Source organism: Mandrillus leucophaeus, unplaced genomic scaffold (genome assembly GCF_000951045.1).
Source record: "Mandrillus leucophaeus isolate KB7577 unplaced genomic scaffold, Mleu.le_1.0 Scaffold209, whole genome shotgun sequence".
Taxonomy (NCBI): Eukaryota; Metazoa; Chordata; class Mammalia; order Primates; family Cercopithecidae; genus Mandrillus; species Mandrillus leucophaeus.
The window spans coordinates 3,641,538-3,667,709 of NW_012102132.1; the positions used below are offsets into that span (position 1 = coordinate 3,641,538).

At 37.8% G+C, this 26,172-nt stretch overlaps 1 protein-coding gene across 4 annotated transcripts in view; it reads right to left on the reverse strand.

Moving 5' to 3' along the window:
- The window catches only part of CASK (calcium/calmodulin-dependent serine protein kinase (MAGUK family)), a 405,996-nt gene that overhangs the window by 247,596 nt on the left and 132,228 nt on the right, over positions 1-26,172 (reverse strand). For all 4 annotated transcript variants that reach the window (XM_011980193.1, XM_011980192.1, XM_011980191.1 and 1 more), the window contains exon 3: positions 23,605-23,710. In XM_011980193.1, the coding sequence (XP_011835583.1) occupies positions 23,605-23,710 (106 nt within the window). The remainder of the gene's footprint in view (positions 1-23,604; positions 23,711-26,172) is intronic.

A 26,172-nucleotide genomic window follows, 5' to 3' on the forward strand; every position in this document is an offset into this window, starting at 1 on the left:
TCCAAGTTTCAGACATTACCAAGAAAAAAACAGAAGTCCTTGAGTGTTCAAATAATATCATGAGCAATCTGCAAACAGCCACAAAACTCTTTACATAGATAAAAGGCAGCAGTTAACTAAACTGATCCTTTGAGTATTACAGGAAGACACAGATACCTAAATTTATTATCCTCATAGACTATGATTTTTACATTAGTCACTCCTCTGGAATAAGACACTGAAGATTCCTGTTAAATGCAGGTACGTTAATAGCTAATAGCAAAGATTTACTGCCCATTTAACTACATGCCAAGTGCCATTTAAAGTGCTTTACAAGTAATAACTTATTTAATCCTCATAAAAATACTAGGAGATAGGTACTCTTTCACAGATGAGGAAATTGAGGCTTAAGACAAATGTTATATAACTTGTCCAAGGTCACACGGTTACAAAGTAACAGAGCCAGGAGCCAGGATTTGAACACAGGCAATCTGGCTCCAGGTTCCTTAGCTCTTCTCTAATACTGAGGCTCTATACTAAATAGAATTCATGACAATGAAAATGAAGACAATGGTAAAACTATGTAGTGTTGTGATTATCAGAGTACTTTTATACTTCATTTCATCCTCAAAAGTTGCTAGGGTAGAAACTGAGGTGCCAAGAAGTGAAATGGACCCTGTGCTAATGGTAATGCCTCCTAAACTCTTATTGCTGGCCTAGGTTCTCCTCCTGGGGGCCAGACTCAGGCAGTCTGGAGTAGACACCTACAGGTGGGTGTCCTACAACCACCATAAACTCAAATGATCCAAGAAAATTAGCAATTTTCTTCTCCAAACCTTACATCTATCTGAGATTACAATGTTTTTTCAGTTTGGGAACGTTTTGGGCTATTATCTTTTTGAATAAGGTCTCTTTTCTTCACAATTCCCTCTATGCTCTACTTCTAGAATTCCTGTTTATGTGTGTTGGATATTCTCAACTGGCCTCCATGACTCTCAGCTTCTCTTTCATACTTACCAATGGTTTTATTTTTACACATCCAAACTAATCTCTATTCTCTCATCTTGCACCTTGCTCCAAAGTCATAGCCCACCACTATTAGTGGTGCCCCAACCACACAAACTGGCTCATATTTCTGGCCATTCATTCCACATGCTCTTTGCCTGCCTGTAATGCCTCTCTCTTTTCCTACTCATATAGTCGATTTGCCATCTGTATTCTATTAAACTCTCCCACCTAGAGCCCCAGCCCAAGCATGGAAACAGCAGTGGGCTTCTGTTTGCCACTGGTTGGACATAAAACAGATCCCTGATTCAAAAGAAGGTTATTTATAGGGGGGTTAGGTCAACAACTTAGGCTACTCAGTTGTAGAAAAAAGGGGGGTAAACTGAGATAATGAGAGAGATACATTCACTCATTCAGTTTATTTTTTCTCTATCTGGAATGTGAAGTAAGAAAAGCAGAAAGAAATTACTTGGGTTTCAAGGCCATACAAATTTTGGAAACTGGGGTGCCTGTTTTGGGGTCATGTGCAGGTGCTTGAATAAATGGAGAAAGCTGGTTCTTCCAGAGCAAAGTAGATGCAAAACCCTAAGGAATGAAGAGAGCAATAACTTGGGTTCCTGATATCTTTTTTCCTAGTTCCTATGAGGCCTGGCTTCATTCTATTTTCTTTCTTTAAATTTTATTATTTTGCCAGGTGTGGTGACTCATGTCTGTAATCCTAGCACTTTGGGAGGCGGAGGCGGGTGGATCGCTTGAGCCCAGGAAATTGAGACCAACCCGGGCAACATGGCAAAACTCCGTCTCTACAAAAAAATACAAAAAGTATCCGGGTGTGGTAGTCCCAGCTACTTGGAGGCTGAGGTGTGAGGACTGCTTGGGCCCAGGAGGTCGAGGCTGCAGTGAGCCATGATTGTGCTACTGCACTCCAGTCTGGGAGACAGAGTGGGACCCTGTCTCAAAAAGAAAGTTTTATGATATTTCTGTATCTTTATAATATATTTACTACTTTTGTCTAGTTTCATCCTTGCCAGTCCCACTTGGCAAACTCCTGGTCATCCTTCAAGTCTCAGTATCACCTCCTCTGTGATGGCTCTTTCTCTTCCTCTCTCTCCTTACCTCTCATTGTAATTGTTTCCATGTGTAGCCATCTCTGTCCTGATATTCTAGCTATATCTCACAAATAGGCATAAAGAAACAAAATTACTAAATAAAGTTGGTGACAGAGCTAGGACAACAGTATAGGCCTTTCCATTTATCCTCTAATGTTCTTTCACTCACTATGTCCCTCACTAAGGAAATGAGATATCAGATAGGGATACCAAATGGCAGCAAAGAGATACCAATAGACACCAAAAAGGCAGCACATCTCAGAAATGAGGCCAAATGGGAGCTGTGCAGAGCATGAACACTGGAAACTAGTTGAAGAATACAGGAATTTAGTAAAGGATGGAACTAAGAATTACCCAAACCCTTCGTTTTCCTATAATATTGTAAAGGATGGAACTAAAAAGTACCGAAACCCTTCATTTTCCTATAATATTGTTCCTGATATACTTTTTTTTTTCCTGGCTTCTGCAACTCCTTGCTGTCATGATTTTCTATCTCTTCAGCTATTCCTTCTCTATCTCATTTGCTAGCTATTCCTCCTGTTTTACAACCTTCAAAATTTGGAAGAACCTCAGTCCTCAAATCCTTTTTTCTTCTCCCTCTATATACTCTTCTAAATCATCTAAGTAGCAATCATTCCCAAATCTCTGTATCTACCCAAGATCTCTCTCTGTGCTCCTAATTCACATACCTAACTTTCTATTTAATCATTTCATTCAGGTATCTTACAGAGACTTCAAACTCAACAGGTCCAAAGTATATTGCATCATCTGCTTCCAGGGTTGCCCAAGTTAGTCAATGGCACCATCATATATCAGGTGCCCAAGCCAGAGATGGCAAGTCAGCTTTGACTTCTCTTCCTCCTTTACTTCCTTTATCTAACCATCAAACCCTATCCTTTCTAATTCCTAATTCACTTCTGTTGCTCTCTGCTGACACTGATCTATCCTAGCCATCAATATCCATACTGAACAATGGCAATGGCCTCCCAATTCTCCCCACATCCAAATATGTTCCTTCCTACCCTATAGCCATACCGTAGCCAAAAAAAACCAAAAAAAACAAAAAAAAAAAACCAAAAAACACCTTTAAAAATGGTGATCTGATCATATGCCTTAGGATGGCATCCACATCTTTCACATCTTCAAGATAAACCCCAAATCCTTGCCATGTCTTAAAAGTCCCATCAAAATCTTGCCTTTATTTCCTGTGAACCTCTTGAGCTCTCAATGGTGTGTATAAGAAATATGAATAGTTTTAGTACTTTTTCGAATCTGGCAAAAAGAGCAAGTATGTTTTTTATATTTCCTAATAAGATTCAATGACTCTGCCTACTATCTAAAGTAAACAAATGGCAGAGGGACAGATGACCTTCTCTCTATTCCTGAGTATTACAAATTTTCTTAGACCTAGTGACCTTACAACGGTAAGAGACCCACTCTAGTTAAAAGCATTCTGGTCAAGTCCACAGATATGAATGAGGGCCATAAAATAAATCAGAATTTATCTATGACTCTCTTTGTCTAGCCTTATACATATGAGTACAGTTTTTTAATGAAGTAAGACATATACTAATTGATATGACAGAGATTAGTTTAGTCCTTTAAATCACAATTTAAAATTAAAGCCTACAACTCTCACACAGTGCTGGTGGCAATGCAAAATGACACAACATTTAAGGAAGGAATTTGACATTAGCAACACTATGAAATAACGTATGCACAAGGTTATTCATGTAGTAAAAGAAGGCTGAAAATAATCCCGAAGTCCATCATTAGGGGAATGGTTTAATAAACAATTCTATACCATAATGGAGTATTCAGCAGGCATAAACGGGAAAGAAGATGTCTACTTACTGCCATGGAGTGATCCCCAGTGTTTTCACATTAAAATTTTTTAAAAATCAAGGTTTAGAAGAGAATATATGGAAGTGTGTAAGAAGGGGGTGGCACAAAATCATATACATATCTTCTCATATTTTCAAATAAAAATAATGGAAAAATAAAATAACTAATTTTTAAAAATAGTTTTCTTTAGGGCAAGAAAGTGAATGGGGACAGGGATACAAACCAGACCTTTCTGAATGAATCCTATTCACAGGTTTGACTTTGTGTAATCATACACATGCTTTTCATAATCTAAAAACAAAATTAAAGCAAGAAGAAAAAAAGACAATTATAAAAATTAAAACAAACTGATGCAGATATCTGAATAAGATTAGTGGATTGTATCAATGTCAATATCCTGGCTGTAACACAATAGTTTTACAGAATGTTAATGTTGGGAAGAATTGGGCAAAGTCTACAAGGATCTATATTTCTTATAGCTGTATGTGAATCTAAAACTGTAATAAAAACTATTTAAATAAAAAAACAAACAAATGGAAACAAATTTAAATCTATCTATATCAAGCTTGTGGCATAATCACAATGAGAAGAGTTATTTAAAATTTCTTTAAAACCCAGCGTTTTGATTGTGCATTCCTGTGGGATACACCCTTCAGATGAAAAGAAGTGCAAAGAAATCCTAATCTGCATTCAGTAGTCTTATTTTTATTGCATATTTAAACTAGTAGGATGAAGCAAATAAGTATATTAATGTGGCAGGGAACCCAGATTTTCAGAGATAAGATATATAAATACAAAACTTAAAAAGTTAAAAAACTGTAATTTCTTTCTCACTTAAAAAAACTTTATATTACGGAAAATTTCAAAAGTAGAAATTACAGAGTTTCATACCTTCATTATACTGCTCTAACAATTAACAACGCATCGGCCAATCTTGTTTCACCTGTATTCCAACACAGTACCCACTGCCTACCTACTGCTTGATTTTGAGGCAAATCCCGGACATCAATAAAACATTATGCATAAATGACTGGGTGCACTGGCTCACGCCTGTAATCCTAGCGCTTTGGGAGGCAGAGGCAGGTGAATCACTTGAGCTCAGGAATTTGAGACCACCCTGGCCAACATGACGAAATGTCGTCTCTACAAAAAATACAAAAATTAGTTGGGCATGGTGACGCGCACCTGTAGTCCCAGCTACTTGGGGGGCTTAGGCAGGAGGATCACTTGAACCTGGGAGGTGGAGGTTGCAGTGAGCCGAGATGGGGCTACTACATTCCAGCTGGGGCAATAGAGTGAGACCCTGTCTCAAAAAAACAAACACAAAAACATTATGCATAAATATTTCAGTACTTATCTCCAAAAGGTAAGAACTCTTTTTTGTTATATAATACCAGAATTACTTATAATAATTCCTTATTATTTAATAACTGTCTTGCAAATAAAAATCTGTAATTGCTATTTTAAACTGGAAATGGTGTAAACTCATGGTTTCTTTTTTGTTTGTTTAAAGAAAAGTTTTTATTTTAGAATAATTTTAGATTTACGTAAAAGTTGTAAAGATAGTACAGTTGATCCTTTAACAACACAGGTCTGAACTGTGTGGGTCCACTTATATGCAGAATGTTTTCAACCAAATGCAGATAAAAAATACAGTATTTGCCAAATGCGAAACCTGCCTATATGGAAGGCCGACTTCCTATATATGGGTTCCACAGGGCTGACTGCAGAGCTTGAGATGCGTGGAATTTAGTACATGTGAGGTTCCAGGAACCAATCCCCTGCATATATACTGAGGAATGATTGTACAGAGAACTCCTGTATACCACCAAACGAACTTCCTCTAGTGTTATCGTCTTAGGTAACTATAGTACACTTGTGAAAGCTAAGAGTAACTCTGGTACATTTCTATTAACTAAACTCCAGACTTTACCTGGACTTCATCAGTTTGTCAATTATATACTTTTTCTCTTGCAGGATCCCATTTAGGATTCCACGTTGCATTTAGCCGTCTAGATTCCTTAGTCTCCTGGTTGGTGACAGTTTCTTAGTCTTTACTTGTTTTTCATGACCTTGATAGTTTTAAAGCATACTGGCCAAGTATTTTATAGAATGTTCCTCAGTTTGGGTTTGTCTGACGTCTTCCTCTTGCCTAGGTCAGGGTTATGGGTTTCTTGGGAAGAATATCAGAGGTGAAACGCCCTTCTCATCACATCATATCAAGGAGCAGATGATATACACAGGAATTATCACTGGTAATGCTAATTTGATCACTTGGTGAAGATAATCTGTTAGTTCTCTCTACTGTAAAGTTACTATTTCCCTCTCCATAATTCTTTGAAAGTGAGTTACTAAGTCCACCCTACACTCAAGGGTGGAGGGAAATTATCTATACTGAACACTTGGAATTCTTTTTTCTCTCTCAATTGTTCATCTAATTATTTCTTTATATCACTATGCACTCATATGTATTTATTTTATACTTTGGATTGTAATCTAATTCTATGTTATTTTTTTGCTCAAATTGTTTCAGTTTTGGCCACTGGAAGTGCTTTCAGGTTGGTTCCCATGTCTCTCTGATATGCCCCCATCTTTTTGAATACTTCCTTACCTTCAGGCACTCTAAGATGCTACATGTTTATCTTATATTTTCTCTGTTCCAGCCCTAGAATTTATAATCATTTCTCCAAGGATCCCTGGCTGCTTAAATTAAAGGAGGACATTCAGAAACAAAAATCTAGGTGTGGGTATGCTTTAGGCTCTTTAAGTGGACAGAGTTAGGAATGTATGTGTACTAATTCATGTATGCACATATAATTTATGATGATTTCTGTATATATCTGTACATGTATGTGTATGTGTGCATGTGTGTGTACATATAATAAATTCAATATGAGATTATATTGCTGTCTTCAACTCTAATCTAGTAGCTAAGAGTTCATTCTAGCCTTCCCTATTGCTTATTGCTTATCTGTAATTTTCTGACAGAATTTTAATATTCTACATGTTAAAAAAAATCAATAAACAAAATAAAACAGGCAGATTTGGGGAAAATATTTACAAATATATGAAAAAGGTAAATATCCTTAGCAAATAAAGAGTTCTTTGCCAGGTATGGTGGCTCATGCCTGTAATCCCTGCACTTTGGGAGGCCAATGTGGGAGGGCGGCTTGAGCCCAGGAGTTCAGAACCAGCCTGGGCAAGCAAGGGAAAGCCCATCTCTATTAAAAACAAAAAACAAAAACAAACAAACAAAAAAGAATTCTTACAACTAAAACAACTAAAGAAAACTAAACAACTAATGAAAGTGACTAGATGTAAAAGAAATGGGTAAACATACTTTTAAAATATTTGACCACACTAATGACAAAATAAATGCAAATTAAACCAAAACATCCTTTTGACCTATCAAAATGTAAACATAGATACATTTATTTACCATGTGTGAATATAAATTGGTAAATCTTTATGGAGAGTAATATGAAAACTACATTAAAAGAGTTTTAAATACATTGCTAGAGTTCTGCTTCTTGTAATGGTAGACTAGATGATGTCTCCCATTATCTTGGCTCATTGTAGCCTCCACCTCCTGTGCCCAAGTGATCCTCCCGCCTCAGTCTCCTGAGTAGCTGGGACTATAGGCGCATACCACCATGCTTGGCTAATTTTTAAACTTTTTTAGAGATGAGGTCTCACTATATTTCCCAGGCTGGTCTCTAATTCCTGGGCTCAAAAGGGAAAATGAGTCAGAATTCAAGAGAATCTGATAAACTCTACTCTCCAGCACTGAGCTGGTGCCCTAAAGAGCTAGGAGTGAACTAGAAGCAATCAGCCCCTTCACAGACTTGCAACCTGGCTTTACATCTAGATGGCACTGAAAATCTAAGCCTTGAATCTTGAGTAAGAAAGTCTTAAACAGCTAGTGCCTGAAGGTTCGCAGTAGAAGAAGCAAATACAAATATTCTTTGGGCCAGGCATGGTGGTTCATGCCTGTAATCCTAGCACTTTGAGGGGCAGAGGCAGGATGATTCCTTGAGCCCAGGAGTTCAAGACCAGCCTGGGAAACACAGTGAGACTATGTCTCTACTAAAAATAAAAAAAAAAATTAAGCAGCTGTGGTAGCATGTGCCTGTCGTCCCAGCTACTCAGGAGGCTGAGGCAGGAAGATCACTTGAGCCTGGGAAGAAGAAGTTCAGTGAGCTGTGATTGAGCCACTGCATTTCAGCCTGGGCAACAGAGTGAGACCCTGTCTCAACAACAACAACAAAAATTCCTCTTTGGAGAAAGAAAGCATCATCTTAGACCAATAATTTTCAACATAATTTCTAGCACAAGATCAAAATGAATAAGGTACATGAAGGGATAAGAGATCATGACCAATTACCAGCAAAAATAACCGACAATAAAAGCAAACCCACAGGGACTTCATATACTGAGATTATCTAGCACAGATTATCAAATAATGAAGCTTACTGTGTCCTAGAACATAAAAGCTGAGCTTTTTTTTTTTTTTTGGCAAGAGAATAAAAGCAAAAAATATTACAGTCTATCTATCTATCTATCTATCTATCTATCTATCTATCTATCTATCTATCTATCTATTTTTTGAGATGGAGTTTTCCTCTTGTTGCCCAGGCTGATTGGCTCACTCCATCTCCCGGGTTCAAGCGATTCTCCTGCCTCAGCCTCCCGAGTAGCTGGAATTACAGGTGCCTGCCACCACGTCCAGCTAATTTTTTTGTATTTTTAGTAGAGACGGGGTTTCACCATGTCGGCCAGGCTAGTCTCGAACTCCTGACCTCAGGTGATCTGCCTGTCTCGGCCTCCCAAAGTGCTGGGATTACAGGTGTGAGCCACCGCACCCAGTCAAAAAATTATATACAGTAGATTTTAAAAAGGAAATAGAAACCATAAAACTGAAAAATATACTTAACATTTAAAAATTAGTGACTAGATTAACACCAGATTAAACAGTACTGAAGAGAAAGACACCAGTAAGAGAGGACAGAAGAAACAAAAGACCAAAGCATGGAGAAAAAAAACATGCAAAATACAGAAAAGAAGGTAGGAGACATAGAAAATACCACAAGGTATACCTCTACCAATATTTAATTTGGTCACAAAGGTGACGAAAGAGATAAAGGGGCAGAGGCAAGATTTGAAGAAATAATGGCTGAGAATTTTCCAAAACCATGAATAATATCAATACACTGACTGAAAAAACAAAGAACCTAAGGCAAGGTTCAAACACACATAAGCACACTCTTAAGACACATCACAAACTACAGAAAACAAAAGATGATGAAATAATTTTTAATAACCTGAGAAAAAATGACATTACCTTCAGAGAAGTTATAGCCCCTGCTAGCTGAATTCTCCGCATCAATGGATGACAGAACATAGTAGAATGATATCTAACGGAAAGAAAATGCCAATCTACAATTCCCTACCCAGTGAATATCCTTCATGACTGAAGGGGATATAAGAAATAATTCTGAAACTAAGAAAAATGGAAAGTTTGCATCCAGCAGACTGACACAAGGAAAATGAACCCAGATAAAACCTTAGAGATGCTGAAAGAGTACAGAACAAGCAAAGGATAAGTGTGTGGGTAAATCCAAGTCAATACAAATAATCTAAGAAATAGGAGATGATAGAAATACATAGGATTTATGCTTTTATACACACAAATATAATTTAAATACATGAAAAACACAGCCTAAAACTCAAGGAAGGCATTATATAAAATTAACATGTTCTACAGCACTTGCACTGTTCAGGAGGATAATAATGGTGTCAATATCAGAATTTGATGTGTTAGGAAGCATGCTGTAATTCCTGGGATACACCCTAAGATAAAAGAAAAGAGTGCTTAAACTTCAAAATTAACAGAGGGAAAATAGAATGATAAAAATATTCATTTGACTAAAATAAATCAAGAAATTATTTTTTCAAGAGAAAAAAAACATGGAATAGGTGGTGCAAATAGAGAACACATAAGACTATAGATGTAACTCAAAATATACTAAAATATAATTAAATGTAAATGGACCAAATGATCCAAGTAAAAGACAAAGATTAAGAGGCTGGAATAAAACACAACTATATGCCTTTAACAAGACACAACTAAAACTCAAGGATACAAAACGGTTGAAACTAAAAGGGAAAAAGCCCCCAGAAAATTAAACCCAAAATAAAAGGATGGAAATAACAGCAAGTAGAAATTACCAAAATAGAAAACAACACAGAATAAAAAGAAATTACAGGCCGGGCGTGGTAGCTCATGCCTGTAATCCCAGCACTTTGAGAGGCCAAGGCAGGCAGGTCACTTGAGGTCAGGAGTTTGAGACCAGTCTGGCCAACATGGTGAAACTCCGTCTCTACTAAAAATACAAAAATTAGCCTGGCATGGTGGCAGGCACCTGTAATCCCAGCTACTCAGGAGGCTGAGGTGGGAGAATCACTTGAACCTGGGAGGTGGAGGTTGCAGTGAGTCGAGATCACACCGCTCCAACCTGGGCAACAGAGTGAGACTCTGTCAAAAAAAAAAAAAAGAAAAAGAAAAGAAAAGAAAAAAAGGGAATTACAAAGCTACAGTTGTCACTGAAAAGAATAATAAAACTGGTAAATGTCTGGCAAGGCTGAGAAAGAAAAAGAGAAGGCACAAACTACCAGTATCAAGAATGAAAAGAAGACATGACTATAGAACCTGCAGCGATATTATGAACTTTATGCCAAAACTGTTTAAAATTTAGATAAAATACACTCATTCTTAGCAAAATACAGTTTACTAAAAGTGACATAGTAATGAATAAAAACCCTGAATATTCCTATAAATATTTAAGGAATTGAACCAAGATTGAAAACTCTAGCCTGGATGGATTTAGAGGTGAGTTCTACAAATCATATAAAGAGAACAATAGAGGCCGGGTGTGGTGGCTCACGCCTGTAGTTCCAGCACTTTGGGAGGCCCAGGCAGGTGGATCACCTGAGGTAAGGAGTTCGAGACCAGCTTGGTTAACATGGTGAAACCCTGTCTCTACTAAAAATACAAAAAATTAGCCAGGCGTGGTGGTGCACGCCTGTAGTTCCAGCTACTCGGGAGGCTGAGGCAGGAGAATTGCTTGAACCCAGGAGGCTGAGGTTGCAGTGAGCCGATATTGCACCACTGCACTCCAGCCTAGGTGACGAGAGCAAAACTCCATCTCAATCAATCAATAGAACAATAGTAACAACAAAAAAATCCAGAGAACACTCCCCAATTCATTTTATGAGGCTAGTGTAATCCAGGTATGAAAACCAGGAAGGCACAGTGGTTCATACCTATAACCCTGGCACTTTGAGAAGCTGGGCGGACAGTTCACTTGAGCCCAGTAGTCTGAGACCAGCCTGGGCAACATGGCAAAACCTCATCTCTACAAAATTATCCAGGCTGTGGTTCCAGCTACTTAGTAAGGGGCTGAGGTAGGAGGAATAACTGAGCCCAGGAGGTTGAGGTTGCAGTGAGCTGTGATGGTGTCACTGCCCTAGGGCCTGGGTGACAGAAAGACCCCGTCTCAAAAAAAAAAAAAAAAAAAAGTAAAAATAAATTAAAAAACAGAGACATAGAAAGCCTAAACCAAACCCAACAATATGTAAAAAGGATTATGAAGATTATAAATCATGACCAGGTTTGGTTAACCCAAGAATCAATGCAACTCATTACAGCAATAGATTGAAGGACGGTATTATACAATTATTTCAGTATAGTCATGTGTTGCTAACGATGGGGATATAGTCTGGTAAATGCATAGTTAGGGGATTTTGTTCCTGTACAACCATCATAGAGTGTACTTACACAAACCTGGACAGGATATCCTACTACACACCTAGGCTACATGGTGTAGCCTATGGTTCCTAGGCTACAAACCTACATAGCATGTGACTGTACTGAATGCTGTAGGCAACTGTAATACATATTTGGGTATCTAAACATAGAAAGGGGACAATCAAAATATAGCATAAAATATAAAAAATGGTACACTGGTATACGGCACTTACCATGAATGGATTTTGCATTCACGGGAAGTTGCGCTGTGTGAGTCAGTAAGTGGTGAATGAATGAGAAGACCCAGGACATTACTTTCCACTATTGTAGACTTTCTATACACTGTACACTTAGGCTACACTAAATTTATATAAAAGTATTTTTCTTTCTTCAATAATAAATCTTAGCTTACTATAAATTTTTTATATAATAAACTTTAAAAATTTTAAAACCTTTTTGACTCTTGTAATAACACTTAGCTTAAAACACATTGTACAGCTGTACAAAAGTATTTTCTTTCTTTATATCCTTATTCTATAAGCTTTTTCTATTTTTGAAATTTTTTATTTTATTTTTTATACTTTTTTGTTAAAAAACAAAAGCACACACATTAGCCTAGGCCTACACAGGGTCAAGATCATCAATATCACTGTCTTGCACTTCCACATCTTGTCCCACTGGAAGGTCTTCAGGGACAATAACACACATGAAGCTATCATCTCTTATAATGACAATGTCTTCTTTTGGAATGCCTCCTGAAGGACCTGCCTGAGGATGTTCTACAGTTAACTTAAAAAAAAAAAAAAGTAGCAGCATACTCTAAACTAACAATAAAAGTATAGTAAATACATAAACTAATAACATAGTTGTTTATTATCATTATCAAGTATTGTGTGCTGTATATAATTGTATGTGTTATACATTTATATGACTGCTAGCACAGGTTTGTTCACAGCAGCATCACCACAAATATGTGAGTGATGTGCTGAGCTATAATGTTATGACAGCTATGATATCACTAGTCGATAGGAATTTTTCGGCTCCATTATACTCTTACAGAGCACCCATGTATATGCGGTCTGTTGTTGACTGAAATATCATTATAGGATGCATGGCTGCATATGCAGAAAAAAAGCATTTGATAAAATTCATGATCCATTCATGCTTAGCAAACTCTAAGATCAGACATAAGCAAAGATAACTGCCATCACCATTGCCCTGAATGTTTTATCCATTGTAATAAAGGCAAGAAAATAGGTAAAAAAATTGTAAAGGGCAAACAAAATCCTCTTTATACACAGATGATATGATTATGTATGGAGAAAATCCAAATGATTCTACAGATTAATTGTTGGAATTAATTAAGCCTGATGAATAGAAAGGAACACAAATACAAAGTTAGTACAAGGAAAGGGAAAGAGAAGGGAGAGTTAGAGAAACCGACTTACCCTAAAAACAAAATATCTAAGAATAAATCTGACAACACATAAATCTAATACACATGTACACAACCTCTACAGAGGAAAATATAAAACTTTATTGTGAGAACTCAAAGAGCTAAATAAATGGGAAGACAGACACTATGCTCATGAATTGGATGATTCAACACTGTAAACATGTCAATTATTCTCAAATTGCTATCAAGATTTGATACAGTAATTCAAGACAAAAATCTCAATAGTTTTTTTGTTTTGGTGGAAATTGACAACCTCATTCTAAAATGTATATGAGAAATGCAGACAAGTACATCCCTTAAAACATGGCTGAAGAAGAACAACGTGGAAGGATCTGCTCTACAAAACAGTCAAATCTGGGAATCACCCAAATACTCATTAACATGAAAATGAATAAATAGTGCAAGTTTGTTCACTGCAATACTACATAGCAATAAAATAAAGGAACAGCTGCACAAAGCAACCAGATGAATCTCAGAGACCAAAAATAGAGTATATACTGTAGGATTCCATTCAAATAAAGATTTTAGGCTGGGTGTGGTGGCTCATGCCTGTAATCCCAGCACTTTGGGAGGCCGAGGCAGGTGGATCACTTGAGGTCAGGAGTTTGAGACCAGCCTAGCCAACATGGTGAAACCCTGTCTCTACTAAAAATACAAAAATCAGCCGGGCGTGGTGGTGCGTGCCTGTAGTCCCAGCTAGTCGGGAGGCTGAGGCACGAGAATTGCTTGAACCCAGGGGGTGGAGGTTGTAGTGAGCTGATACAGCATTGCACTCCAGCCTAGATGACACAGCAAGATACCGTCTCAAAAAAAAAAAGATTTTAGCAGACAACACTGAACTTTATTATTTGAGAATTCCTATTTTGATGCTAGGGACATAAAAGCACAGAAGTGAAGTACAGATTAGTTATTTCTGAGAGAAGAAGGGGATTATGATGAGAAAGGGGAATTCAGGGGCTGTTGAGGAACTGGCAGTTTTAAAATCTCTTGACTTGGGTTGTAGTTACATGGTTGTTCACTTCTACAATAATTCTTTAAGTTGTATATTTATGTGAATGTATTTTTCAAAATGTGATGCATTGTATTGAGAAAAAGGTTAAATCTAAGTATGATGTATGTATTTGTATATATTCATATACTCTTTTACCCAGTTATTCTACTTTCAGAAATGTATTCTGAGGAAACAAAGCAATCAAGGGGCATGAACAAGTAATTATGTACAAGATATTAATTATAACATTATTTCTAATAGGGAAAAACAATGTTAATGTTCAACTATAGGGAAATTATTAAATTAAACATGGCACATACACACATTTAGATGTCTTAATGAACTCATTAAAATATGTATCCAAAAAATATTTAATGGTATAGGAAAATGCTTCCAATAAAAGGAAATGGTCCAAAATGTTTGTGAATGACATTTATTTTTGTCACAATTTTTATAACAAAATTATGACATTATTTACTTTTTGTCAAAATTTTCTGTAATTTCTAAATTTTTACAAGTTATGTATATGGCAAAGGTTGTACAATAAGAATTTTTTTTTTTTTTTTTTTTTTTTGAGACTGAGTCTCATTCTATCAACCAGGCTGGAGTGCAGGAGTGTGATCTCGGCTCACTGCAACCTCCGCCTCCCAGGTTCAAGTGATTCTCCTGCCTCAGCCTCCCGAGTAGCTGGGATTACAGGTGCCCGCTAATTTTTATATTTTTAGTAGAGATGGGGTTTCACCATGTTGACCAGGCTGGTCTCGAACTTCTGACCTCAAGTGATCCGCCCACCCTGGCCTCCCAAAGTGCTCGGATGACAGGCGTGAGCCACCATGCCCAGCCAATATTTTTATTTTTAAATGAACAAACTATACTTCTTCTAAATAACAGAAAATTAACTGAATTTTCTTCATATTTTATATGTACCCAAATTTATTCAAAATTATTTTAGTGGCTTGAAGATTAGTTTTCATAGACGAAAAGTTATCAGAGTGACAATTTCAAATGTATTTCTAAGACAGTAGCATCTGAATACAGTCTATCTTCTAATATAACATTCAAAGCTTAAAATCTGTTCTACACTGTAACATCCCAATCCAGGATTTGTTTTATACAAATATCTGACCACCTAAAATTTTTTAACAGATGTAAAAATGATACTGTATTTACAGTTAAAATGAAAAAAAAAAAACAAACCCAAAATGCCAAACCCTGTCATTATCTTTACAGGCAATTATATTTTGTTTGCAGATCCAGGAGTTTATATCAACTCTTTTAAAACGCTTCTTCTATTTATCTCTATTTTAGTTTGTGCAGAAGAGTTAACATAGCAGGCCTAAACTACTATCTCGTGAAAGGCTTGAAAGGCCTACTAAGGTTGGCCCTTGAGAGGCGTATCCGGGAACTTGGATTTCAGGAGGGTCCTCTACATTCCTAACTGAAAAGAGTGACTCACTGTGTCTAAATTGTTTGTGCTAACAATATGATTTATGCTGAACACCTGCTTTCTTTCTGGGAGTCTGGAATTTGGTTAAGTGCCAAGTGGAAGATGCCTATGTGACCAGCCCCCAATAAAAACCCAGGGCACTGAGTCTCTAATAAGCTTCCCTGGTTGGCACCATTTCACACGTGTTGTCACAACTCATTGCTGGGAGAGGACCCTTGAAAGCTTGTGCCTGGTTTCCCCTGGACTTCAACTAATGTATCTTTTCCTTTTGCTGATTTCTCTTTATATCCTTTAGCTATAATAAACCATAGCTGTGAATATGACTATATGCTGAGTCCTCTGAGTTTTCTTAGTGAATCATCAAGCCTGGGAGTAGTCTTGGGGATCCCTGACACATAGTTTGTAAAACTAAAATCAACTAAACATTTTGATACTGTGAGTCAAAAGAAATGTTTACTTTGCTGAAAGAACAAATAGCAATTTATATCATTACACATAAAAAGAAAAAATCAAAATAGATTATTATATAAGACTAGCTATGAAAATATGTACAAATCTTCAAATAGATTAAAATGTTACAGTACAGATATTTATTGCTTGGTATGAGACAAACATATTTTCCCTTAAGCAGCAAGTTTGCTGGTAAGTAGTAATCAGTTCCACTCTATCAGTATAAATAAATTTCACAAATGCTCCTTTCCCTAGGCATAAATACTAGACCAAAAATAAAACAAAATAAAATAAAATTAAATTAAAAAAGAGCTTCAGTTTATCGCCTTTGTGAGCTACAAAAACAAACTGCTAATATTATTTTAAAAGATACAAACTATTGTTTTCATGTCAGATGTGTTTTAAATCCATATTTAATTACTGTAAAAGTCTCCCTGTGGTATATGTAATCACTCTGTAATAAGGTAATTAAAATTCCTTGGCCAGCCAATTTAGGATTTACAGCTTAACTCAAGTACTAGACACTACTAAAGACAAGCCCAAATGTGTTTCTTAGAAATAAATATTTAATTTGTGGGGATAACCCAACTCAGCCTGTCTTCAAAACTGAATCTGTATTTAAAATACATTTCAGCAAATTGCTACAGACAGGTTCAAATTTAAGTGTAATCCCAAAGTAAAGGATGTGCAAACATATGCAAATGCCTACCAAACTACTGTGTGTGTTGGGACAATGACGATATAGCCTTTACCTTGTATTCCCCTATTTTAAAGGTCAATCATCTCTTGACCTGCCCCATCAGAACTCATATCTGCAAAAGTGAATGTCTAGGGGTGGGACCTGGGTACCTGTTTGTTTAACAAGTTTTATACCGGATTTTCTAATCTAAAATTTGAAATTTACTAATCTAATCTTTTCCATATCTAAAATTCTGGTTTTGTGAGTCTCTGTACTTAAGCATGCTTTAAACTTATAAACCATTTGTGATTAAGTAGATATGAACTATTATTATTATTATTATTATTATTTTTAGAGACAGACTCTTGCTCTGTCACCCAGGCTGGAGTGCAGTGGCATTATGTTGGCTCACTGCAACCTCTGTCTTCTGGGTTCAAGCGATTCTCCTGCCTCAGTCTTCCAAGTAGCTGGGATTACAGGTGTGTGCCACCACACCTGGCTAATTTTTGTATTTTTAGTAGAGACGGGGTGGCTGGTCTCAAGCTCCTGACCTCAAGTGATCTGCCCGCCTCAGCCTCCCAAAGTGCTGGAATTACAGGTGCAAGCCACCAAGTCTGGCTTATTATTTTTGAGACAGGGTCTCACTTTATTGCCCACACTGGAATACACTGGCAAGATTCTGGTTCACTGCAGCTTCTGCCTCCCTGGCTCAAGTAATTCTCCCACCTCAGCCTCCCAAGTAGCTGGGACTACAGGTGTGTGCCACCATGCTTGGCTAATTTTTAAAATTTTTTTGTAAAGACGAGGTCTCACTATATTGCCCAGGCTGGTCTCAAATCCCTGAGCTCAAGAGATCCTCCTGCCTCGGCCTCCCAAACTGCTGGGATTATAGGCGTAAGCTACTGAGCCCAGCCATCAACTAGACATTTTCTAACATGATAAACAACATTCTTGGGCCATATAATTTCGTGACTTCAGTTTAGGAAGAAAAAAAGGAGTGTTGGTTATACATAGTCTGTGGCAAAGACAGATATGGACACCACATTAAGAAACTCACTGATAATCCAAATATATTGTTTTGTCTAGCCTTTTCTCCACCAAAATGATAAACGCAGTTTCTAAGTAGCCAACAAACAACAAAACTAACTGACCTAATTTTATTTTATTTTTTGACTTTCATTGTCTACACTGTATGGGTGTCATGTTACAAAAACTGTAAAAAGGATCCAGATAACCCATAACCTGAGCAATGAGCCCCTAAATACCAGGGGCAATTACATCTATTGCCAGAAACATGGAAGTAATTGGAGTAGCTTAGTCTACACTGAAGCTATAGAAGCAATCTCTCACCTAGCCAGTAGGTGGAACTATACACAAGTGCATTGGCTTTGCTTTTTGATCCACATGACTTTAAATCTTACAGTAATTTATATTTTTGGTTTGTTTGAAACCCAGGAGATAAGGAGGATGCAAAAAACTAGGTACGGTCAATTGTTGAGGTGAATTTACAAAACAATGATACAAAAGAACAATTTTCTATTTCTATTTTGTTTCTGGGCCTTTTGAGAAATAACTAAGTTATTTTAACTGAATTTATAATCTACGTCCAGGTCCCTAGAGCTAATAAAACAATTCTAAATTTAGAAATCTGTCAGTTAAAATTCATGTTCAATCAGGGAAAATTGAGTATCAACTGATCATGACGTGATATTATGGAATTATTGTTGATTTTGTTAGGTATAGTAATAATATGGTCATTTAAAAAATCATTATCTGTTAGAAATACAAACGAGAGGATTTATAGGTGAAATGATAGTGCTTTAGAAATCTCCAGGGGAGAAAAAGACATCAGGAAGAACAGAATAGGAAAGGAAAAACGTTTTGATAACTATTGAAGCTTGGTGACCAGTATGCTGGGGTTTATTATACTATTCTCTCTTTTCATTTGAAATTTTCCACAATTACACTGTTAAAAAATAAAAAAAAAGAAAAGAAAAGAAAAGAAAACATAAGGCCATGTTCTAGTGATTTGGGTTAACACCAGGATCAGGTCACTGGAAAATATTCAATTTAAGCAGGTCTCATCTCGATATACAGCCAACCATTAATTATTTCCATCACAACTAAGTCATACAAAATTAGTCACATAAAATCCCATACAGACTACTTCAACAATGAGGGACTAAAACTATCCTGTTAAAGCTACTGGAAATAATACTTTACAGTTATAAAGCACTTCACCATTTACAAAGGGAAGTCACATACAGTTTCTCATCTAGTTCTCATAATCTTAGGAAGATTCTGAAGGCAGGCAAACTGAGGCTCAGGGAACTTGCAAGACTTGGCCAACCTCACATAATTAGTAAAACTGACAGAGCTGGGATGCTAACCCAGGTTTTATGAAACCAAAGATCCTTTTTCTACTACATTGTCACTAAGTCCCCTTTGATACAATTAGCATACATGGTGAAATTTAGGTGAATTTTTAAAATTTGCTTTCTGTGATCATTACTTTATATAGTATATAAAACTTGCTTTTTAGGAGGCTGGGCATGGTGGCTCACACCTGTAATCCCAGAACTTTGGGAGGCTGAGGAGGGTGGATCACCTGAGGCCAGGGGTGTGAGACCAGCTTGGACAACATGATGAAACCCTGTCTCTTCAAAAAATACAAAAATTAGCCAGGCGTCGTGGCATGCGCCTGTAGACCCAGCTACATGGGAAGCTGAGGCAAAGAATCGCTTGAACTTGGGAGGTGGAGGCTGAAGTGAGCCGAGATGGCGCCACTGCACTCCAGCCTGGGCGACAGAGTGAGACGGTTAAAAACAAAAACAACAACAAAAAACAAACCCAACTTGCTTTTAGTTTTCTCAGAAAATATACATATAGACAGAAATAGATTTCTTGAATAAAGAATAAAATTAAACCACAAAAGTAATTTTAAAAGAATTATAATATCTTGGCCAGGCACAGTGGCTCACACCTGTAATCCCAGCACTTTGGGAGGCCGAGGCAAGCAGATCACCTAAGGTCAGGAGTTCGAGACCAGTCTGGCCAACATGGTGAAACCCTGTCTCTACTAAAAATACAAAAATTAGCCAGGCATGGCGATGTGTGCCTGAGGGAGGAGAATCGCGTGAAGCTGGGAGACGGAGGTTGCAGTGAGCCAAGATTGTGCCACTGCACGCTAGCCTGGACAACAGAGCAAGACTCTGTCTCAAAAAAAAAAAAAAAAAAAAAAGAATTATAATATCTTAAAATTAGAAGGGATGTTAGAAGCCAGCTCTAGTCCAAAATTAAAACCTTATCTTCAGTCCCCTTGGAAGGATCCAGCTTCAACTTGAGTGCTTCTAGTGAGAAACTGCATAGTCTGTGAGACAGCCTGTTTCATTCATGGAGTAAGTCTAATCATCAAAAAGGTCTTCTTTAGTTAGAGGTGACGTCCGCCACTTGTTGATTCTAGTTACTGCCTCTGATGCTACACTTGAATAAGCATATAGTTTTATATATGACAATCTTTCAAATAACTGTGGACATTGATTATGTTCTATCTATGGGCTTCTGCTTTGGGGACTCTTCTAGCAGAATAATAAAATGAATACATTCGTGGATAACTAAAGCCTCCCAGTCTTTTCAAAAGTTCTTCCACGCCAGTGGTCTTCAACCTGGGATTTGGGTATCTCTGGGAATACCCAAAGTCCTTCCAGGAGCCACATGAAGTAGGATATTTTTAAGGCAATCAATTTCCATATCTTCATTTTTCATAATTTTGTCTGTCTGTAAACAAGTCTGTGGTCTGCTTGTTTTTCTTTTACATCTCCACATCTACAATCACCCATCTCCACATCTCCAGTTACCCATCCAAAAGGCAAACTACTCCTCCATCCCAAAAAGCCTAACTTCAAAGAGATGGCTGGGAAATGTACAGCCCCTGAGGGAGGGAGAGACCCTTGAAAGCAAAACAAAGAGAGTTTGAGAAAAAAAGGGAGGTGCCACCTTACTCGAACTAGACAATATATTCATGGTGAGCTGTTTTAGAATTCATAATCAATACTAAGATGAGTGTCACAGGGATGTTCATTTAACACTTTAATTTTATTTGAAAAATGAAGTCAGATTTTTTTTTCCCTGACAGAAAATGAGTCTGATTTGGCTGACTGATTTGACAATAAGGACTAGCACTGTCATGTAGGTCACATAGCAGACATTTTCCATACAGTGAATGAGATAAACAGGCAATTCTACAGTTGTGTAGAAAATATACTTAAGGCTGGGCGCAGTGGCTCCCGCCTGTAATCCCAGCACTTTGGGAGGCCAAGTATGGCAGATCACGAGGTCAGGAGTTTGAGACCAGCCTGGCCAACTTGTGAAACCCCATCTCTACTAAATAATACAAAAATTAGCTGGGCATGGTGGCGCATGCCTGTAGTCCCAGCTATTCAGGAGGCTGAGGCAGGAGAATCACTTGAACCCAGGAGGTGGAGGTTGCAGTGAGCTTAGATTGCGCCAATGCACTCCAGCCTGGGTGACAGAGTGAGACTCTGTTTAAAAAAAAACAAACAAAACATATTTAAAAGAATATTCAAGATACTGAGAATTATATTCTCACAATGAAAGTTTTTATATATCAACCTAAAAAATACGTGAAGGGATACATACGTTTTTCAAAATTCTTTTTTGTTGTTGTTGTTGTTGTTTTGAGGCAGGGTCTTATTCTGTTGCCCAGACTAGAGTACAGTGGTGCAATCATGGCTCACTAAAGCCTTGACTTCCCAGGCTCAGGTGATTCTCCAACCTCAGTCTCCCAAGTAACTGGGACTACAGGTGTGTGCCACCACACCCACCTAGTTTTTGTATTTTTTGTAGAGACAGGGTTTGGCCATGTTGCCCAGGCTGGTCTTGAACTCCTGAGCTCAAGCAATCCACCTGCCTTGCTCTCCCAAGGTGCTGGGATTATAGGCATGAGCCATCACGCCTGGCCTCAAAATTCTTTTAGCAGGTTTGCCAGAAAAGATTTTGAAGGCTGTGTCTCTATGACACAATTTCCAGGCTCCTTTCCATTCTGGTTATCCTATTCTGCAGACATTCCAGTGTCCTGCTTACTATGAATGGTCCAGGGTGAATCGGGGGAGTATGGCTTTGTTCTGAATACTATATATTCCTAATTAATGTAGCCTAACCTTCCATTCAGGGCTTTTTAAGCTGTTGCAAACAACTAAAATGTTTACATCTTTTTTCACATAATCACAACTAAATTCACACTGATCTTGCACTTATTCATGTTTGAATGAAGGAGTTAACATTAACTGGTCTTAAATTTCACCTTTTTTGTTTCAGCTCCTTTGCTACAAACTTGTAAAAATATTTTTGAATTTTGATGTAGACAGTCAATGCGTTAGCTAGTCCTTTGTAGGGAGCAACTTGTGAAATGCCTCCCAGTGATCCTCGCCTCCTGATATTCAGGCCCTGGTATAATCCCATCCCCCTTGTGTATGGGCTGGATTTAGTGACTCATTTCTAACTGCAAAAGTGATGGTGTGTAATTCTGGAGATTAGGTTACGAGACTGTGACTTCTGTCTTGCTCATACTCTCACTTATCCTCTTGCTTGCTCTGATGAAGCCAGCTGCCGTGCTGTAAGCTGCTCTATAGAGAGGCCCAACGGATAAGGAACCAAGGGAGGCTTGGGCCAACAGCTCTTACGGAATTGTGGCCCTCAGTCCAGTAGCCTGTGAGGAAGGCAAGACTGCCAATAATCATGTGAGTGAGCTTGGAAGCAGATCCACATTGTGGTGGAGTGTCAAAATGACTTCAGCTCTGGCCAACAGCTTTATTATCACCTTGTGAGAGACCCAGAGCCAGAGGACCCTGCTAAGTTGGAACACACATGCCTGATGCACAGAGACTGAGATAATAAATGTATGTTGTTTTAAGCCATAATGTTTTGGGGCATTTGTTATGAAGCAATAGGTAATGAATATACCCTCTGACCTTGGTATCTTTTGAATATTTAGTATCTTCCGTTTTTTTTTTCCTAATCAAAGTCACTGATCACAACTTTTTTTTTAAAAAAAGAAAAAAATAGAGAGATTTTGGTATGTTTCCCAGGCTGGTCTCGAACTCCTGGCCTCAAGCAATCCTCCCTGCTTCAGACTCTCAAAGCACTGAGATTACAGGCATGAGTCACCACTCCTGGCCTGATTACATTTTGAACAGAGTGGGATCAAGGATAAAACCCTGCAGGATGCTGTCCTATAAAGCATTATACAATCTCCTTGGACACAATCATCCGACCAGAGCTGGATGATCCACTTGTACTATCCTTAGCTCACAATTCTCTATCTTACCAACAAAAAGTCTGTGACAAACATATCAAGTGACTTACTGAAATCAAGATACACTGTGATCTATAAAATCGTCCTTATATGCCATACGGTGATTATATCAAAAGAGGAAACTAAGTCTGTCATTACTTGTTTTTAGTTGCCAAGAGTCTTGCTACATGGATGCCTCCACTTTCATCCTACTCTTCTTCACTAAGACTTCTACTGGTCAGAAGTTTATATTTTGCGGTCCTATCCCTCTGAACTCGATTTCCTTTTGGAGTCTCTTCTCTGAAGCATGCTGAAAGCATGAGAGTAACTGAATATGCCCAGCTTTTGCTTCCTTTGCCACTGTAAACCTTATGATGACATAATCCTTTTGTCTTGTGACTTTAGGTCTTTCTGAACAGAGAAGTTCACAACTACTGTTAAACTTCAAGAGAAAAGTGTTAGCATTATCCAACACCAACATTGCTTAAAGTTTTACCCTTTAAGAATTAAAATACACACTCACAATTCGAAAACCATGTAAAGCATTCCATCTGAGCTATATGTCTCCAATAACTCTACAATGTGTGGATGTTTCAGCATATGACAGATACTGGCTTCCCGCTTTAGATCTGTAAAATAAACATACAGCATACTTCATTAGGTAGGAACAAAAGACAATTAGAGTGAATGATGAATGAATGGATGTGATCTATGGTAACATGGATACTTCTCTAACTAGAGAGATGAAATCCCCCATTTAAACTTAGCTTAACTTTTTACCCTTTAAAGTCTTTGACAATATAGCTTTTCATATTTTTTTGCAAGCTTAAATCTATATGCAGTATAGAGTGAGCTCTTAATAAAAAAGTATACATTTCTTAATATAAATACTTTCCCCAAAGCAAAATAAATACACAAATAAATACTTTCCTCAACTCTTTTAATCAAATCTCAGCCTCCAAATTTGTAACTCTTCCTTGATCTGCTAATAAACTAATAACTCAATTTACTGTTTTGATTTTTACCTCTTTTTCTTAGTTTTCCCTAAATAAAAATATGTTGTCTATTCTTTAGCCTAAAATCTAACATTTATAGACCTATCAGGGAAGTTATATGGAATAGGGAACAAAAATAGTATGGTTTAAACAGAAAAGGCACTACTCCTAGAGTCAAAGTCAGAATTTTTAAAATATCATTTAAAAATGTGCTGGGGTCAGGTGTGGTGGCTCGCACCTGTAATCCCAGCACTTTGGGAGGCCGAGACAGATAGATCACTTCAGGTCAGGAGTTTGAGACCAGCCTGGCCAACATGGCAAAATCCCATCTCTACTAAAAGTGCAAAATATTAGCCAGGCATGGTGGCAGGTGCCTGTAATCCCTGCTACTTGGGAGGCTGAGGCAGGAGAATCACTTGAACCCGGGAGGCAGACGTTGCAGTGAGCCAAGATCGTGTCACTGCACTCCAGCCTGGGCAGCAAGAGTGAAACTCTGTCTCAAAAAAAAAAAAGTGTTGGATAATTCCAAACTTTACCTACCTCACAATGTTACTTTGAAGAACAAATCCAAATAATGTATGTAAGACTACTGTGTAAGCTCTATAATACTATTTGGAAAACAAAGTTGTTAATATCATCATCATCATCATCATCATCATCATATAAAACAGTTTGGGCATGGAAATCGCTTGCCATGTCTACATGGAATAGAATAATGAAAGCCATCCAGTGCTAATAGCGCTGGGGCTTTACCTGTTTGCTGATGACTAAAATCCAATGTGACATTTTTATATTAGAAAGTAGAAGGGAGATAGGTAAGGAAGAACCAAGGCTAAGGATGTACTGCACAAAGCAAAATAGATAACATTATCTCCTTTCTGATTTATTAATTCAACTTAGTCTTGCCCACAGAGCAATGATCGTAGATGGAACCTTAGAAGACTGACTTACATAAGGGTAGAATGAGAAAAAGAAGTCAGAAAATTTGACAAAAGAGAAGCCACAAGGAAAGGAAGAATCAATAATATTAAGAAAATCAAGAGAATAGAGGAAATTAAGCTGTAAGTAGCTGGAGAAGGCTGAAAGCTGAGAAAAGACCGTAAGATTCAGCCAGAAAAGGTCATGAGAATTCTGGGCAAGATCAACTTTTGGGGAGGAGTCAGGGTTGAAGTCAGTATGCGGGAGACAATTATGCAATAATCAATTAAAATGATCACACCTCTCATTGGGCTAAGTACTTAATACAGTCACTGTCACTTGATGTCCCAACTACCCTGTGAGGTAGGTATTTTATGGATGGAGAAACTGAGACTTAGAAATGTGTTCAAGATCACACAGCTATCGTAAGGGTAGGTTTATGAACCCTGGCCTGCCCAATTCCAAAGTCAGCAGTCCTTCCATTATGCCATGCTGGGTTTGAGCACGATCATATTAGAAGAATCTGGCAGTAGCAAAGAAATAGTGGGGTCAAGAGAAGGTTTTACTTGTTTGTTTTTTTAAAGGAAGCACTCTGTGTTTGTAAGTGGTAGTGATGAAAAGCCTATAGGATCTGGAGTCAGAAAATATGGTGCTGGTCCTGCCTTTGTCCTACCATCTGCAGGCTGACTGCTAACTTCTACAGATGACTCCCTTAGAGTCAATGAAATGGGGCAGTGATAGGTGATGTAGTACCTGCAGAGTCTACCAAATCAGTTTGAAAGGGCAGTGTTAAGATTCTAATGAGAAGCTGGATGTGTGGAGCCAAGCACAGCAGGGCTGGGGGCTCAGTGTTTACTGCAAAGGAAGAGATCAGAGGCACAGGAAAGATGCCTCTATCTCCAAAAGTAGTTAGGAAGGCCCCACAGGAGGGGAGGATGTGAAGCAGCTGTGGGGTTTGTGCTGGGAAGTCATAACCATGAGGAAAGCTTTTAACAAGTGTGCTGGAGGGCCAGGCTGAGCCAGACAACATCAATCACATGCCTGCACAGATTTTTCCTCTCCAAGAGTGTTCTGCCTTCTATTTCTAGGAAAAGCTTAAAATTTTTAATACTCATTTTTATGTTTATCTGTAGTTTCCCATTTTCATTAGAACTCACCCTTTCATATCTTCTGTTTTC